The sequence below is a fragment of the Heptranchias perlo genome, chromosome 1 (assembly GCF_035084215.1).
Source record: "Heptranchias perlo isolate sHepPer1 chromosome 1, sHepPer1.hap1, whole genome shotgun sequence".
In the NCBI taxonomy this organism is placed as follows: domain Eukaryota; kingdom Metazoa; phylum Chordata; class Chondrichthyes; order Hexanchiformes; family Hexanchidae; genus Heptranchias; species Heptranchias perlo.
In genome coordinates, this window is record NC_090325.1 from 37,382,772 (window position 1) to 37,402,404 (window position 19,633).

The 19,633-nt window shown below is 40.5% G+C and overlaps 1 protein-coding gene across 2 annotated transcripts in view; it reads left to right on the forward strand.

Moving 5' to 3' along the window:
• Positions 1–19,633, forward strand: part of LOC137321425 (WD repeat-containing protein 7) — a 644,210-nt gene that overhangs the window by 33,515 nt on the left and 591,062 nt on the right. For both annotated transcript variants that reach the window (XM_067983813.1, XM_067983820.1), the window contains exons 3-5: positions 12,212–12,383; positions 16,116–16,222; positions 18,087–18,165. In XM_067983813.1, coding sequence (XP_067839914.1) covers positions 12,225–12,383; positions 16,116–16,222; positions 18,087–18,165 — 345 coding nt within the window. In that variant the 5' untranslated portion in view covers positions 12,212–12,224. The remainder of the gene's footprint in view (positions 1–12,211; positions 12,384–16,115; positions 16,223–18,086; positions 18,166–19,633) is intronic.

The window sequence follows — 19,633 nt, forward strand, 5'->3', positions numbered from 1 at the left end:
TTGGAGGAAGTGTGTGTAGTCAGAGGAGAAGTTGTTCAATGTAAGAACAAGTTCAGCCAGGCGGAAGAGTGTGATGGTGGGGACTGGTTGGGTCTCTGTTCAAGGAAGAAGCGGAGGGCCCGCAGGCCACCCTGGTGGGGGATGGGAAAGTAGAGGGACTGGACGTCCATTGTGAAAATCAGACAGTTGGGGCCGGGGAATTGGAAACTGTTAAAGTGGTAGAGGGCATCAGAAGAGTCGCGAATGTAGGTTGGAAGAGACTGGACAAGGGGAGAAAAAAAAGGAAATTAATTCCGTAGGGCAAGAATAGGCTGAAATGATGGGTCTCCTAGGGCAGTCCTGTTTCTGGACCTTGGGAAGGAGGAAGAAGCAGGCTGTGCGGGGTTGGGGGGCTATGAGGTTGGAGGCCGTGGGGGGGGGGAAGATCTCCAGAGGAGATGAGGTCAGTGACGGTCTGGGAAACTATGGCTTGATGTTCGGCGGTGGGGTCATGGCCCAGGGGGAGGTAGGAGGAGGTGTCGGAGAGTTACCACATAATAGACTTGTTAGCACAATTAAAGCCCATGGGATGCTATTCACAATCCAAATCAATGATTTGGATGAGGGGACCAAATGTACTATTTCCAAATTTGCTGATGACACAAAACTAGATGGGAATGTGAGTGTGAGAAGGATGCAAAGAGGCTTCAAGGGGATATAGACAGTCTAAGTGAATGGGTAAGAACATGGCAGATAGAATATAATGTGGAAAAATGTGAAGTTATCCACTTTAGTAGGAAAAACAGAAATGCAGAGTATTTTTTAAATGGTGAGAGATTGGGAAATGTTGATGTTCAAAGGAGCCTGGGTGTCCTTGTACATGAGTCACTGAAAGCTAACATGCAGGTGCAGCAAGCAATTAGGAAGGCAAATGGTATGTTGGCCTTTATTTCAATAGATTTGAGTACAGGAGTAAAGATGTCTTACTGCAACTAAAAAGGGTCTTGGTGAGACCGTGCCTGGAGTATTGTGTACAATTTTGGTCTCCTTACCTAAGAAAAGATATACTTGCCATGGAGGGAGTGCAACGAAGGTTTACCGTACTGATGCCTGGGATGGGGGGATTGTCGTATGAGGAGAGATTGAGTAGACTAGGCCTGTATTCTCTAGAGTTTAGAAGAATGAGAGGTGATTTCATTGAAACATAACAAAATTCTTACAGGGCTCGACAGGGTAGATGCAAGGAGGATGTTTCCCCCGGCTGGGGAGTTTAGAACGAGGGGTCACAGTCTCAGAATAAGGGGTAGGCCATTTAGGACTGAGATGAGGAGAAATTTCTTCACTCAGAGTGCGGTGAATCTTTGGAATTCTCCACCACAGAGGGCTGCGGAGACTCAGTCATTGAGTACATTCAAAACAGAGATTGATAGATTTCTAGATATTAAAGGCATCAAGGGATATGAGGATAGTGCAGGAAAAATAGCGTTGAGGTAGAAGATCAGCCATGATCTTATTGAATGGCGGAGCAGGCTCGAGGGGCCGGATGGCCTACTCCTGCTCCTATTATGTTCTTACGATTAAAGGACAATGACAGCGTGTATACAAAATTGGCTAGGGCACATGGCGCTGGCACAGGCATAATGGGCCGAATGACCTCCTCCTGTGCTGTACCTACTATGAACCTCAGAAGCAATTCACTACCACTGTACTTTCCAGACTTGCTAAACTTGAAATTTGGGCTAGAAACATTTCAGCAAGGGCTTTATAGGATTTATATATATAGCCACTCTCATGATCTCAAGACATGCCAAAGTGCTTTACAGCCAATGAAGCACTTTTGAAGTGTTGTCACTGTCATGTAGAAAAATGCGGCAGCTGATTTGTTCACAGCAAGGTCCCACATGCGACAAATAATTTGTTTTTAATGCTGTTGTTTGGGGGATAAATGTTAACTAGGACACCAGGAAAACGCCCCTGCTTTTCTTTGAATAGTGCCATGGGATCTTTTAACTCCCCAAGAGGGCAGTTTAACGTTTCATCCGAAAGATGGCATCTCTCGGTACTGCACTGAGATGTCCATCTAGATTATGTGCTCAAGTCTACTGTGGGACTTGAACCCACAACCTTCTGTCTCAGGTGAGAGTGCTGCCACTGAACTGGAGATAAATTAAATAGTTTAAGTTTTAATAATATATATTACCCCAATTGAAGTAAATGACATATAATGGACTACTTGAATACTATGTTCGTAGTTGAATAAGGTCAACATTTGCAGTAGATGAGATTGTTTCTTGTCCCTAGTTATAAAATCAATAGCTTGATGCCACAATTTGAATGACTAAGAAGGATTCATGTAGTTCTTTATATTGAATCTATCAGTGTGGTGGTAACAGCATTTCCTCAGCGACATGAGATTAGAAATTGTGATTAAGGTGCCTGCTTTGATCTCTGCCAGTTGCAGAGATGTGGAAACACACTTATATTTGTGCAGAGCCAAACTCTGATTGCAAAAAGCTAATGGGTCAAGCAGTTCTTTTTAATTGATAGGAGGAAAAGGATAGCTTTCTTTATTATCGAGTGTTTATTTTAAGAATGTGTGTAAAGCAGGCTATACGTGAGCAATAGTTTTCTGCTGGTGTTGCAAAGTGAAAATAAAGCTGGAGGTAATCATGTTTAATGTGTTACCATCTACACTAGCAACATAGCGGGTTCTTTTGGCATGAGCATGTAGGAAATCTTGATGCGGTATAACAGCAGACGTGACCATAACAACACGTTCCTAGACTTCCACTTTTCTTTGTAATCATTCTTTTTCATTCAACAACAGAATTTTTGTGGGATATATTTGGGTAATATTCCAGATTTTATTTTTGTATTGGTTTAATCCCTGTTATAGCCTGATGCCTTCAATTGAGAGAGTGAGCAGATGACCTTTGAAGCTGTTGCTAATGGCTCTTGCAACTGGGTCCTCCTTTAAGCTCTCCTCTCTCATTTGACTATCTCCTGACTGCACACTGGAATGCACAATCCTCACTTTTCTGGATGATGCAGATTTGTAAAGAATTAGTTCTTGAGCTCAGCAATCTTATTCTCTCGAGCCTCCACCCTCCAGCAACTGAGGCAGAAATAGTCATCTTGGATCCAGGATGACACACATGATGGACATGTGAAAAGAAAACATTTAGTCACTAACCTCTTCTCAGCCTGAACTTTGAAGCAGTCCAACCTCTAGCTAAGTAAGTTAACAAAAGGTTCTTATCTTTCCTCCATTGCTGGGGCTCTCTTTGTCCATGTGTCCAAACTGTCCACTCACTGCTCTGTAATATGTAATATCGAAGAAAATAAACAAAAGCTTACTGTTAAATTTTTTTTAGTCCATACTAATTCAGAGCTGATCTCTCTTAGATAAAGTTAGCCTGAATTCCAGCAACAATCACACCGTTTACTTACTTCCTGAAATTTCACACTTTGTCTTAAACCAAAGAATAAAAAGCAGGTGGCTGTTGAAAAGAAGATGACAATGACACAGTTCATTTCCCTGCCATCGCTGTTTGCTCACAGTGATGGCATATGCAAATGATATAAATGAGCTATTGAGTGTTAACGAAAAATCCAAGCATTCATCCACTCTTAACTCTTGCTTTAGACCAGAAGGTACATTTAAAAAAAAATTGTTTTTGGGAGATGAGTCATGCTAGCAAGGCTGTATTTATTACCCATCCATAGTTGCCCTGAGAAGGTTTTGGCGGGCCTTCTTGAACCCAGTCCAATTATATTAGCTACTTCCTTTAGCACCATAGAGTGCAATCCATCTACACTTGGTGTCCTACAAGTCCTTCACCTCTTTATTGTTTTTTTAATCACTTATTTTTCTTAGAATCTCATCATCTTGCTGTAGAAATTCAACTTCAGCAGTAGGAAGGATGGTTTGTACTTGTTTGTAATCCCCGTGTATCAATAACAATAACCTATTTCATCTGGAGGGTTGCAAATGTTACACCCCAGGGAACTACAGGCCAGTCAGCCTAACACCAGTGGTGGGAAAATTTCTAGAGACCATAATAGGGACAAAATTAATTGTCACTTGGAACAACATGGATTTATTGAAGGCAAATCATGTCTGACAAACTTGATAGAGTTGTTCAATAAAATAACAGAGGGGGTTGATAAGGGTAGTGCGGTTGATGTTGTGCATATGGACTTTCAGAAGGCGCTTGATAAAGTGCCGTATAATAGACTTGTTAGCAAAATTGAGGGAAGTATACAGTGGTGACCCCCAGGGGTTGGTATTGGGACTACTGCTCTATTTGATATATATCAATGACCTGGATTTAGGTATAGGGGGCATAATTTCAAATTTTGCAGATGACTCAAAGCTTGGAAATGTAGTAAACAGTGAGGAGGATAGTAGCAGACTACTGTAGGACATAGATGGACTGGTAAAATGGTCATACACATGGCAAATTAAATTTAATGCAGAGAAAAACAACAACTTAGATTTAGATAGTGCCTTTAATGTAGTAAAACGTCCCAAGGCGCTTCACAGGAGCGTTATCAAACAAAATTTGACACCGGGCCAGTTAAGGAGATATTAGGACAGGTGACCAAAAGCTTGATCAAAGAGGTAGGTTTTAAGGAGTGCCTTAAAGGAGGAGAGAGCGGTAGAGAGCGCGGTTTAGGGAGGGAATTCCAGAGCTTAAGGCCGAAGCAGCTGAAGGCACGGCCGCCAATGGTGGAGTGATTAAAATCAGGGATGTGTAAGAGGCAAGAATTGGAAGGCTGCAGAGATCTCAGAGGGTTGTAGGTCTGGAGGAGGTCACAGAGATGGGAAGGGGCGGATTTGAAAACAAGGATGAAAATTTTAAAATCAAACGTTCCCGGACCAGGAGCTAATGTACGTTAGCGAGCACAGGGGTGATGGGTGAACGGGACTTTGTGCGAGTTAGGATACAGGCAGCAGAGTTCAAGTTTATGGAGGGTGAAAGATGGGAGGCTGGACAGAAAAGCATTGGAATAGTCAAGCCTAGAGGTAACAAAGGCATGGATGAGGGTTTCAGCAGCCGATGACCTGAGGCAGGAGCGGTGACGGGCGATGTTACGGAGGTGGAAGTAGGTGGTCTTGGTGATAGAGTGGAAATATGGTCGGAAGCTCATCTCAGGGTCAAATCGGACGCCAAGGTTCCAAATGGCCCAGTGTGAAGTGCTGCATTTTGGAGGAAAAATGGAGAGAGGCAAAAGCAAAGAAGTTATGGTAAACCTTTATAAACCATTGGTTAGGCCTCAGCTCAGCTAGAGTATGAAGTCCAATTCTGAGCACCACACTTTACGAAGGATGTCTAGGCCCATAGTTCTCCATAAGAAGTTCCTGCTCTTGAATGAACCATTAATAGGTTAGTAGAGCAGTGATCTAGTATTTCTCAGGTGGAAAAATCAGCAGACAATTCTCTGAGCCAAGTTTATCCAGCTCCTAGTGGTGGTTGCAGGGTCTTCTGCCCACTATTACAGCCAGTGAGTTATGCTGAGGAGCTAAAAAAAAAAAGACTGGAAGTTGGAGTTTCTTTTGCAGTAATTAAGTCTAGATGTCAAATTGCATCTTTTTTAAAAAAAATATTTAAGACTATTCAATTTTAATTTGTGTGACATACTCTGAAATTACATGGCAGCAGTTGAGTAAAATGAAGCCCGGTTAGTGTTAGCTTAGTAATGATCCTAAATCTTTACTTGCTACAAAGTGACTTGCATAAAAAAATCTCAGTACAGTTTGGGACATAAATGTGTGCATGTGACAATATCCATCACGCAATGGATTTTAAAGTAACTTTAATGTATTTTATAACTTGTTTCATGTTTGTTTTATATTCAGGAAATGATTGTGTATCCACTGTAGATGCTTTTAGCCATTAACCGATCTTAAGCATGCTATTCAACTATGAGGACACGAGATATGTTCCATGTCTAAGGCTGGATCATTAACTGAATGTGTAGGGTTGATATGAGCAGTGGAAATTCGCTGCCAACACATTGAGCAGTGATGTGAAGAGCTGTAAATTGACAGTTGTTGAGAAACCTGCATGTTGAGGATGGCACGTTTTTGCAGATTGGGGAAAAATAAATGTCAGTTTCAAGCTAATTGCAGATTAACAGTTCTAATAAGCTAAAACAAGTGTTATATTCTGCATGAAAGTTTATTTCAGCTATATGCAAAGCTTGGTAATTAATTGAAATGACAATTGTGGGATAAGAGTCAGCTTTGGCTGATGGCAATCTGCTTGTAAAGGGTGAAATGAAAATAGAAAATGTTCGAAATACACAGATCAGTCAGCATCTGTAACTGCAAAATTTAGGTTAGTGACCTTTGGGTATGAAATTCTTCATGAGAACTGCATAATTGATCTACACTTATGAACATATTCAACTTGGTTGTAGATTTGAGAACTGCATATGTTTGAATTTTTTTTTTCATAAAACAATATTACTGTGCTTGTATTCAGGTCTGTCCTAAAATCTCCTGAAGTATCACGATTTATCTACACTTTTATATATTAAAAAAACCCAGCAGCAAATATAACATTCTGATACATAAGCCTTCCTGGAGGCATGGTTGGCACTTCCGTAATTTTCTGATAATTCTGCAGAGCCGAGTCCTGCCACATGGAGCCCAGCTAACAAGTGATGGCATGACCTCATGGGCACTCTCTCTTTTGTTCCTCCAATCTCCCCACTGTGGGTTTGCATGTTTATCAACATTGGGGTTCTAACTTTGGTTCAGGGTGGGGGGGTTGCAGACAGAGGAAGAAATCAGGATTAGTTAAGATTCCCCTGTCACTCTTTTTCATTTCTAACTACCCTATTCAATTTTGTGTAAGTGTTTCCCATTCTGTCTTGAGCTGGTAAATTGGCAATTGAGTTAGAGTATTTTTATTTGCGAAAAATAGCCACTACAACTGTTCTGAAGTCGTTGGGCCGGATTTTGCTGTAAAAGTAACGGTAAGGCTAATAGCGCTCACCGTTATTCATGTGCAAATTGGGCAGTAACTTCCGGCGATCGCACATGCGCAGTTAAACTCGGAAATCTGGAAGTTGGTGTACGAGATGCGATTCTCCTCCAAAAGCTGTGCGAAAGTGGCATCTCACTGTCTGGCTCCTTGATCAAATGTATTGAACGCTGTGAAGTTCCTGTACTTACCTGACAGATATGAATTAAACACGCCAATAAAAGTTAAGTCAAGTCATTTCAAATCTAAGTACCATTCTAACGGCATAGTAAGTCTTAATTACTGCCAAACAACCTCTCCAGCACTGGAAATTAACTTTTACAAGTGAGAAGTCTCATTCCTTCAGATTTTAATTATTGGGCATTAAAATTTTTAAAAATACTTATTTTATTTTTTCTTTCTGCCTACCGCTTCTATCGCTGTCTCTTAATTCAATCTTTTTTACCCTCTCTTTATTTCGCTTTCTGTACCTGATTTGAAATTGAATTCACTATTCTAACTTACACTTCCTGGTTCTGATTGCGCTGTTGTTAACGATGCTTCAATCTGATTGGTTAAGGAGATACACAGTTGCTTGTCCTGTTCACAAAGGTCCCAGATTCCCTGTAGAGAGCGCCGTGCTTTTCGCATTTCTGATTTTCAGGAACTTGCTGTGCAAAAGCTGATAGAAAGTCTATGGGCAAGCGCAAGTCCAACAAACGGCTGGTGCCATTTGTTCGCCACTGACAGCAAGATCCGGCCCTATGTTTCTGTATAGAAACATTCCTTTTACGTCAAGGTTGTAACCAAACTCCCTTCAATGACCTGTGAATTGACCACCATATATAGAATCATAGAAGTTTACAACATGGAAACAGGCCCTTCGGCCCAACATGTCCATGTCGCCCAGTTTATACCACTAAGCTAGTCCCAATTGCCTGCACTTGGCCCATATCCCTCTATACCCATCTTACCCATGTAACTGTCCAAATGCTTTTTAAAAGACAAAATTGTACCCGCCTCTACTACTGCCTCTGGCAGCTCGTTCCAGACACTCACCACCCTTTGAGTGAAAAAATTGCCCCTCTGGACCCTTTTGTATCTCTCCCCTCTCACCTTCAATCTATGCCCCCTCGTTATAGACTTCCCTACCTTTGGGAAAAGATTTTGACTATCTACCTTATCTATGCCCCTCATTATTTTATAGACTTCTATAAGATCACCCCTAAACCTCCTACTCTCCAGGGGAAAAAGTCTCAGTCTATCCAACCTCTCCCTATAAGTCAAACCATCAAGTCCCAGTAGCATCCTAGTAAATCTTTTCTGCACTCTTTCTAGTTTAATAATATCTTTTCTATAATAGGGTGACCAGAACTGTACACAGTATTCCAAGTGTGGCCTTACTAATGTCTTGTACAACGTGAACAAGACATCCCAACTCCTGTATTCAATGTTCTGACCAATGAAACCAAGCATGCTGAATGCCGCCTTCACCATCCTATCCACCTGTGACTCCACTTTCAAGGAGCAATGAACCTGTCCTCCTAGATCTCTTTGTTCTATAACTCTCCCCAACGCCCTACCATTAACGGAGTAGGTCCTGGCCCGATTCGATCTACCAAAATGCATCACCTCACATTTATCTAAATTAAACTCCATGCTGCAACGAACATCCTGAAATGCAGAAAAGGTGGGCAAGGAAACAAACAGTAAAATAAAAAGAACAAACTTTAAGTGCTGTAAATCTGAAATAGAAACATAAAGTGCTAGAAATACACAGCAGGTTGGTTAGCATCTGTAAAGAGAAAAGACAGACTAATGTTTCATGTTCTGATGAAGGTATAAACCTGAAACATTAACCTGCCTTTTCTCTTTGTTTTCTCCTTTCATTAAAGGGGAAATCCTGCTGATTCTGATTTAATGGGTAAGTAATTGTCAGTGTTGGTAGATAAGCAGCTTTCATCATGGCATCACTAAATGCCTATTGATATATTTACAATATAGAGAATTGTGGTTACATAACAACACACCTGGCCTCTGACCAATTATAATTCCCCGCCCCCCCCCCCCCCCCATCCAAATAAGTATAGTGGGGTAGAGTTTCCGCTTGTTGCTGCTAGTTTTGTGCCCAGATTCCAGTGCAATCGTCCAAACCAGCGCAAAAGATTGGGGAATTTTAAACGTAAGTGAGTTACGTCCAAAACCATTTGTGTTTGTGGTTTCCGCGATCTTTTACACTGGTTTAAAATTCAATTTGCCCGGATTCGGTCCTGTCCACAAAGCTGGCCACACCCCCAAGTCAACATTGCAAGATTCTGACGATTGTGCTGGTTCGGGATAGCTCTTCAAATTGCGCTCATTTTCTGAGGCCCACAGGCTCTAGTAGGCACGTTTTAAATATTTTTTCAGATCAAAAAAAATTTCATTTTATAGGAAACTGACTAGTGTACACCAATGAAACTAGCAAATGGTTCAGTATAGTTTTTAATGTCAATTTCAGTGATTTTTAAATCAGGTTGCTCACAGGTGGAGGACTGGACACTTATTAAAAATGCTCATTTTTTGTCTTAAACCCATTTTAAGCTGTATTAATAAAACTGCACCAGGTTACCACTCATAAATGCATCAAGGAATACTTTTTAATGGAAATAAATGATTATGTTCTATTACGCTGCCCGATTGTGCTGGTTCATGAAAGAATTTACATTTGTGATTATGCAAATGAATTTTATCGGAAACTTGAACTGTGACCTAACCAGCGCAATTTTCCGATTGCGCCCAAAGCGGAAATTCTACCTCGTACAGAACCTTTTTAAAGAATGCTGCTACTTTAAATGGTTTTCCCTTTCTGGAAAGCCATTAATCGCCAATTGAGACAGACCAGAGTTCATGGGTTTGAATCCTAGTCTGCGCTTGGATCATTACAGTTTACATAAGTGCCCCTGAGTTAGGGAGGCAAAAAATTGGCCAGTGTTCTGGTTTCTTATTACTATTGAGCAAACACCGCTGGAAGTGACCCTATGTGATAATTAGGTGTGGATAGGATTGAACTCCGTCTATGCTTGTATACGAAGAGTGATAATTTGGAGAGGTTCCATTGTACTTAGTATCTATGGGATAGTACCTCAGTAAGGGATCAAATACAGGAGGAGGGAAGAAAATTAGCAGAAAAAGGAGGAAAGAATAAAAAATTATGAAAAAATTCTCCCTAACCTCCCAAAAATAATTAAGAAAAAGTCAAAAAGCTTGGCTAGTTACATTCCACATGTAAATTGCATAATCTCAGCAGCACAGAAATCATAAGGCGTTTTAGTTATTTTTAGTCCCTATAATCAGTGCTATTCTTATCATGATCTTTTAAGTTCTATCAAGTTGTTAAAGGATCTTTTATATGCTATATATTAAACTTGAGGATAGCATGACTGTAATACTTACATTATTCAACCCTGATCACTTGTTTTCCACAGCTAACATTTCTAACGCCCAAACAGTATAGTAACAATTGGCCAGGAATGTCCTTGGAGCTGCTTCCGCTTCGTTGTAACTTCTTAGGAAATGCGTCAGAAACCCTGTTTATGCACATTAAATGGACTGTCCTCGATTGGTTCTACTGTTACCTATTCAATCGTAGCCATCTATGGCTATGGCTCCAGCTATGACTTCTTCTTTGCCCCTGCACCGTTACCTCTGGAGTCCCCCAAGGATCTATCTTTGGCCCCTTCATCTTCCTCATCTACAAGCTGCCCCCTGCTGACATCACCCAAAGACATGGGTTCAGCTTTCACATGTACACTGACAACATCCAGCTCTAATTCTCCACCGCCTCTCCCGACCCCTCCACTGCCTTTCTGATGTCAGACTGCTTGTCCAACATTCAGTCTTGGATAAGATGTAATTTTTTTCTATTTAAATATTGGAAACATCAATGTCATTGTCTTCGGCACCCTCCACAAACTCCATACCCGATTCCGTCCCTCTCCCAGCCACACTCTCCGGTCGAACCAGACTGTTTGTAACCTAAGCGTCCTATTGAACCCTGAGGTGAGCTTCCAACACCATATCCTCTCCATCACAAAGACAGCCTACTTCCACCTTCAAGACATCACCTACCTGCGGCTCTGCCTTGGCCTCAGCCTATCTGCTATTGAAACTCTCATCCATGCTTTTGTCACTTCCAGACTCTGCTATTCCCAAATCTCTCAAGGCTGGCCTCCCATCCTCCATGTTCTGTAAATTTCAGCTCAATCAAAACTCTCCTGCCTATGCCCTAACCCACCTCAATTTTAAAATTGTCATCCTTGTGTTCAAATCTCTCCATGGCCTTGCCCCTCTCTATCTCTGTAACCTCCTCCAGCCCTACAACCCTCCGAGATCTCTGCACTCCTCCAATTCTGGGCGCTTGCATCCCCAATTTCCTTTGCCCCAACATTGGCGGCTGTGCCTTTAGCTGCCTAGGCCCTAAGCTCTGGAATTCCCTCCCTAAACCTCTCCGCCTCTCTACCTCTCCTCCTTTAAGTTGCTCCTTAAAATCTACCTTTTTGACCAAGCTTTTGGTCATCTGTCCTAATATCTAGTTGTGGCTTGGTGTCAAATTTTGTCTAATAACGCTCCTGTGAAGCGCCCTGTGATGTTTTACTATGTTAAAGATGCTATATAAATGCGTATTGTTGTTGTTGAAGTACTGATGTAAGGGCAATTGCATAGTAAGAGGGACCAACTATTTTAGGGATCACAAGAGCAAATTTCAAGGAAAGGAAAGGTGTACTAGGGGGAAGAGAAACTGATAAGGTGGCATAGGACAAGGTTAAGTTTGGATCCATTCATTTTGTTTTTGATAAGGGAACCACAGAGAATAGCTGACGGCACAAACTGGGGATTGAATCTGGAACTTTTTATGGTTTGCACAGTTCTGCTACTCATTATCTCAACCAGAATAGGAATTGGGGAGTAATTAAACATAATTGTGAAGTAATGCTTGTGCACACAGAGCAATAGAATATTTGCTTATACTGTTTTTGGAATAAATATGTAAATTTTTTACAGATTTGATACAGAAATAGTACTCATTTGTTTCAAAGTTACTGCAAGATATGTGAATTTACTGTGTCTAAAATTACTAAATAATTTTGAAATCAAATTGCTGGTGAAACAGTTGTACAGCTTTGAGAACTTTGTGATTACATAACAGTAATTACAGCTATTCCATTTTAATTTTTCTGTCTTTACGTACTTCTAAATTTTGTTTTATTTTTAAACAGGCCTAAAATAAAAATGGCTGGAAATAGCCTGGTGTTACCTATCGTACTGTGGGGCCGCAAAGCTCCAACGCATTGCATTTCAAATTTACTGGTGATGGATGATTTGGCAACCATCGTTACAGGATGTCATGATGGACAAATTTGTCTTTGGGATCTAACTCCAAAACTAGAGGTCAGTCCTTATAACTGCAGATTGTGTCTACTGTTCAGTCTTTTTAAAATGATAGAATAAAATCACGGAATGTCACAGCACAGAAATGGGCTGTTGGACCATCAAGCCTGTGCAAGTGTTTATCTCCACATGAACCACTTAATTTAAGTCCACATATCTTGAGTATGCTGGTTGATTTCCTGTGATATTGCACAGGGTAAGTTGAAGAATATGGCCACTGTCTTGCCTGTATCAGATGCCTTCATATTGCTGTTTCTCTCCGTCTCTCTTTGCTTCTGCCTCTCTTTTCTCTTCCCTTCTGCTTCTCTCCCCTTAATGCTCTTTATTTCTCTTTCTCTCTGCCCTCTTTTGCTTTGCTCTGTCATTTTGTTCTTTCCTTTCAGGTGGTGGGAGGTATGACAGGGAAAAGATTCAGCAATGATTGTATTTGGGGAGGGGTGGTGGGGGAAAACCTGGCCTTTTAAACTAAGTGCTCAACCTCATATCCTCCTCGTTCCCCTTGTTTTGCTGTCACTCACATCATATCCATCCACTCTTCCACCCCCCTCACCCTCCAAAGGATAGGGGTTGGTGATGAGACCAGAAACTCTCCCTCAGCCACTTTCTCTCCTACTTTCCCTTCCTATGTCTTTTCCAAAAGAGGCTTTGTTGGTTTTTAAAATTTAACTAAAAAAATCGAATTAGTACGAAGAAAGAAGCTGTCTGTCTCCCTGTCTCTCAATTTGTCTTTCTTTCTGTCAATCTAGCCCTCTCTCTCATAGATGTTAGAAATTAGAATCTCAATCTCACAAGTGTAAGTGATTAGTATTATCCTTTTCTAACTGTCAACAAACCACAAGTGAGATAATGAGATGGCTTAAAAATTCAATTGCTATTTAAATTGAGGTAACATTAAATGAAAAAATGACATTCTTCCCTTCTCCCCAACCCTTGATGGTGGCTGCCTCTCTCCCTTCCCTTTTTAATAAGCTTTCTAATATTTATAGAACACAAAACTAATAAGTGTATAATCAGGACACTTCTTGTCTTTCTCACATGCACATTTAAAAAAAAAACACCTCAATGTGTAAGTACTTGAAAAAAGAAATTGCAGGGCAACGGGGATAGGGTGGGGGAGTGGGACTAGCTGGATTGCGCTTGCATAGAGCTGGTGTGGACTCAATGGGCCGAATGGCCTCCTTCCGCGCTGTAACCCTTCTATGATTCTATGTATATTTTACCTCGGTAAAGCTTTTTGAAATTTGTTCCCATATTTTTCAAGATTATTAAAAACTTAATATTGTGTAGAAAAGGCTAGAAGGTAAAGCAAATTATTCCATCAATAGCTGGCTGAAAGATTTTTATGCATCTGGAAAATTAGGTATACTGCACATGCTCAGAATGCACAATCTAAATTTAGCTCTCAATGTTACAGCTCTCTGCAAATATATCAAGCCCAAGTCCAAGACCAAGCCCAAGCTTTTGGAAAAGGCTGAGCCCTTGAAGTAAAATAAAACTTCAATTGATAAATTTAATATTTTGAGATATGTAATTTTAAAATTTTGATTAAACCAGTATTTTGGACATTAGAAATTTGTTACTGAGGAAAAAAACTGATGGATGAAAAGAAGTTTCAGAAAGCATTTTGAATATTTTGAGAGAACATGTTGGCTGGATTGTACAATCAGGTTAATGAGGGTTATATAGGTAAAACTCATTATAAATATGGACCGAAGCATCGTTAACGGAAAATAGTAAAAACGAGTCTGTCAAATAACATTTGAGAGTTCCCAAATGGTGGTCAGCCACTGAATAAATAAATTGAAAAAGAAAATTTGGAATAGAAAGCAGATGAGAGGCACAAAATGAGCCAGAGACATAAACGGAGTACCCACTAAGCAGCAGCCGAGGAATTAAAGACAGCACCAGGAAATAGCCACTTGAAGCCATACATGGTTGTAGCAGGCGAGTGACCAGCTGGGGACCACTTGGAAACTACCAGATCAAAAATAAGTGGCAAAGGTCTCCCCCTCTCCTCAGCCCCCACCTCTCTCTTCTCCACTCGCGCCTCCGCTCCCCTCCTGTTTATTGTGCTACTGATTCTGTTGAAATGCAACTTCTTTTTGTGGATACTATCAGACAGTTAATTTTGTTTGGTAATTTTTTCAGAACTGTTTTCTGGTGTTTTCATCCATTTAACTTGTACAATTTTACTTAGCTTTTTTTTCTTTAAACAAAAAGACTTGAAGTCTTTTCCTTTAAAGACTTGAAAAGGGGCAGTGGCAGCAGCAGCATGGATAGGAAATTGGCTAATTGACAGGAAACAGAGAGTAGTAGTGAACGGCTGTTTTTCGGACTGGAGGAGTGGTATTTCCCAGGGGTTGGTACTGGGACCACTGCTTTTTTTGATATATGTTAATGACTTGTACTTGGGTGTACAGGGCACAATTTCAAAATTTGCAGATGACACAAAACTTGGAAGTGTAGTAAACACTGGGGAAGATAGTGAAAGATTTGAAGAGGACATAGACAGGCTGGTGGAATGGGCAGACATGGCAGATGAAATTTAATGCAGAGAAGTGCGATGTGATACATTTTGGCGGGAAGAATGAGGAGAGGCAATATAAACTAAATGGTACAATTCTAAATGGGGTGCAGGAACAGAGACACCTGGGGGTATATGTGCACAAATCTTTGAAGGTGGCAGGACAGGTTGAGACAGTGGTTAAAAAAGCATATGGGATCCTTTGCTTTATAAATAGAGGCATAGAGTACAAAAGCAAGTTATGTTGAATCTTTATAAAACACTGGTACGGCCACAACTGGAGTATTGTGTCCAACTCTGGGCACCGCACGTTAGGAAGGATGTGAAGGCCTTAGAAAGGGTGCAGAAAAGATTTACTAGAATGGTTCCAGGATGAAGGACTTCAGTTACATGGATAGACTGGAGAAGCTGGGGTTGTTCTCCTTAGAGCAGAGAACGTTAAGAAGAGATTTGATAGAAAAGTGTTCAAAATCATGAAGAGTTTAGATAAAGTAAATAAAGGGAAACTGTTCCCATTGGCGGAAGGGTCACGAACCAGAGGACACAGATTTAAGGTGATTGGCAAAAGAACCAAAGGTGACATGAGGAAAAACTTTTTTACGCAGCGAGTTGTTATCATCTGGAATGCGCTGCCTGAAAGGGTGGTGGAAGCAGATTCAATCGTAGCTTTCAAAAAGGAATAGGATAAATACTTGAAGGGAAAATATTTGCAGGACTATGGGGAAAGAGCGGGGGAATGGGATTAACTGGATTGCTGTTGCAAAGAGCTGGCACGAGCTTGATGGGCTGAATAGCAGCCTCCTGTGCTGTAACCATTCTATGGTTCTAAGTAAATAAAACAAATGTCTAAGGTTTTGTAAGTTGTACATTTTCCCAAATTCTGGTTATGTGGTTCTGATAACTATTTAAAGAGCAGAAAGAAAGAGAGATGGGTACTTGTTTCTTCTTGTTGATTTATAATGAAACCCAAAGTACTTTAAGCTTAATTCACAGCAATGAAACATTTAGTTTGAGAAAAAAAATCACAAAAGCTTAGTCTAATCTAAATAATTTATGCTTTACATACTAAGAACTTTACCATCAAAAATATTGACTTTTAATGGGGTTAACAACTACTCAAAACCTGGTTATAAGTAGCAGGATTTTGTTGACTACTGTAGAAATTATGCACTAACCACTTCCTATGTTTTTACATTGTGTATATGTAGATCATTCCTAGGGCTTTGCTTTTTGGCCACACATCATCCATCACTTGCCTTTCTAAAGCTAATGCCAGCAGTGACAAACAATATGTCGTCAGTGCATCTGAAAGTGGGTGAGTAAAATAGAAAAATGGGAACAGCTGAGCTTGTGGTAAAACCTGTATAATAGCAATTCTGTTAGGAAATATTGTTTTTAATCCATTGAATTAACCAGGTTTTCAAAAAAAATTCAATAATGGGAAACATATTTATACTATTACAAAAGTAAAAGATTTTGATACTAGAAGTCAAAACGGGGAAGGAAAAAATGTAGAAATGGGCACACATAATTAAAAGGAGAGAAAACCCCCAATTAAGTTGTTTCCAAGATCCTTAGAAGATGACTATCAATGGAGGCATGATTTGCTTTGGGGGGAAATGTACAGATTCTGTGATGGTTTGAAGTTTGTTATTTTGAAAGCTGAAAGACTTTGTCTACCCCTTGATCTATTGTTACACTTAGATTGTATATTTTAAATTACGTAAGTAACATTGTTGCTGTATAATTTTAAAAAGTGCCACTGTGCTCAGTTACGATGTCTCCAATAATCAGTTGATATAAACTTTTGTTTCTTAAAGTAAGCTTACTGTAATACTATGAGGAATGCATGGAGCAAAAGATCATTGGCACAATGCCATGCTGCAGTGAAAAGGCAATGTTTTCAGTTCGAATAACAAAAGGATAGAGTACTAATTGACAAAGTTTATGTTTTTGTAAAAGGTGTTGGTCCTATCCCATCCCGACTATATTTGTTCAGTGCGTTGATTTTAACAATTAGGAACATGGGAAAATAGGAACAGGAGTAGGCCATTCAGCCCCTCGTGCCTGCTCTGCCATTTAATAAGATCATGGCTGATCTGTGATCTAACTCCATATACCCGCCTTTGGCCCATATCCCTTAATACCTTTGGTTGCCAAAAAGCTATCTATCTCAGATTTGAATTTAGCAATTGAGCTAGCATCAATTGCCATTTTCAGAAGAGAGTTCCAAACTCCTACCACCCTTTGTGTGTAGAAATGTTTTCTAATCTCACTCCTGAAAGGTCTGGCTCTAATTTTTAGACTGTGCCCCCTACTCCTAGAATCCCCAACCAGCGGAAATAGTTTCTCTCTATCCACCCTATCTGTTCCCCTTAATGTCTTATAAACTTCGATCAGATCACCCCTTAACCTTCTAAACTCTAGAGAATACAACCCCAATTTGTGTAATCTCTCCTCTTAACTTAACCCTTGAAGTCTGGGTATCATTCTAGTAAACCTACGCTGCACTCCCTCCAAGGCCAATATGTCCTTCCAAAGGTGTGGTGCCCAGAACTGCTCACAGTACTCCAGGTGCGGTCTAACCAGGGTTTTGTATAGCTGCAGCATAACTTCTGCCCCCTTGTACTCTAGTCCTCTAGATATAAAGACCAGCATTCCATTAGCCTTATTGATTATTTTCTGCATCTGTTCATGACACTTCAGTGATCGATGTACCTGAACCCCTAAGTCCCTTTGGACATCCACTGTTTTTAACTTTTTATCAACAATTGTTAAATGTAGCTGGATTCCCAATCATAGAAGAATATTTTTGCTCCTGAGAGGGTACAGAGATGAACAACAAGCATCATTCTGGGTGTGAGGAATTTAAGTTAAGAGGTTAAGGAAACAATTTGTCTACACAAACACAATCTAATCCCTTCATCATCTCATAAATCTTGATCAAATCATACCAATGTCTATGCTTCTCTAAAGTATAGTGACACAGCTTTGAGCCTGTCTGGGTAACTAAGATAGGTACCTAACTTATCTCCCAACATTTTGTGGAACCCTGTTGGTGCATCTTCTGCATCATTCAAGTTCTTTTTTGTGCTCATGATACTAAAATATATTTAATTAAATCACTAACATCATCTTAATATCATTTTGCTAAGTCACACAAAAAAAATTTCTTGCAGAGAGATGTGCCTTTGGGATGTGAGTGATGGAAGATGCATAGAATTTACTAAACTGGCATGTACTCATACCGGCATACAAGTGAGTACTCGTGAATTTGCTGGGACCCTTGTAAACTTTTACTTTTAAAAGGAAAAAAATCTGGAATATGAAGTAGTTGTCTCCTATTTATATGTTTTGTGTCGCAGTGAAACGGAAAACACTTTCCCATGATGCAAAAGTGTTTGTATTACCCTGGATTCAGGTCTTGATACTTGGGAGCACAGCAGTGTGTAAATTGCTCATGGAGATTGTCTCACATAGCTAGGTTTAGCGCCATATAGAGTATAATTTTAGTGTGATTCCTTGGACCTCCTGGGTACTTTCTAATCTTATGAAGGTTATTTTGTAACATATTTAGAGTGTAAATGCTACCATCTTCGAAACATTTCAAATTTACTGGCCAGAATAGAGCTTTGATTATGCACATAAGCAAGCAGGAAAGATGTGTAAGTGGCATTTGTTGTGGGATAGGATACAGGCGGTACAGTTTTGAATGAGCTGAAGTTTATGGAGGGTGGATGACGGGGTGGGGATGGGAAGCCTGGTCGTGGGAACATTGGAATAGTTGAGTCTGGAGGTGACAAAGGCATGGGTGAGGGTTTCAACATCGGATGCGCTGAGGCAGGGGTGGAGCAGGTGATCTTACAGAGGTGGAAGTAGACAATCTTTGTGATGGCGAGGATATGGAGTCGGAAGCTCAGATTGGGTCAAATGGACACTGAGGTTGTGACCAGTCTGGTTCAATTTGAGACAATGCACAGGGAGGGAAATGTAATTGGTGGCGAGGGTATGGAGTTTGTGGTGGAGGCCGAAGACAATTTCCTTTGTTCTTCCCAATATTTAACTCGAGGAATTTTGAGTCATCCAAGACTGGATGTCGGACAAGCAGCCTGACAGGACAGGCAGTGGAGAGGTTGAGAAAGGTGGTAGAGCTGGGTGTCGTCAATGTACATGTGGTGTTGGTCTCAGTAATGCAGATGATATTGCCAAGCAGCCACTTGCGTATGATGAAGAGGGGGCCAAGTATTGATCCTTGGAGGACTGAGAAACCATTTTCTTTGGTGAGAGAATTCAGAACAAGAGGGGATAATCTTAAATTAGAGATAGACCATTTACCACTTTAACAACAACTACTTATATTTATATAGCTGCTTTAATGTAGGAGAACGTCCCAAGTCCCAAGTCAAAAATTGGCACTGAGCCAAAGAAGGGGTCAACGGGACATGTGACTAAAAGCTTGTTTAAAGAGGTAGGTTTTGAGGAGAGTCTTAAAGGAGGAGAGAGCCAGAGAGATTTAGGGTGGGAATTTCAGAGCTTGGGGCCTATATGGCTGAAGGCTTGACCACCATTGGTGAGACGAAGGGAGTGGGGGATGCACAAGTGGCCAGAGTTGGAGGAATGTAGAGTTTTTGGAATGTTGTGGGCTGTGGATGCTAGGTCAACTGAAATTTTCAAGACTAAGATCGATTGATTTTTTGTTAGGTAAGAGTATCAAGAGAAATGGAAC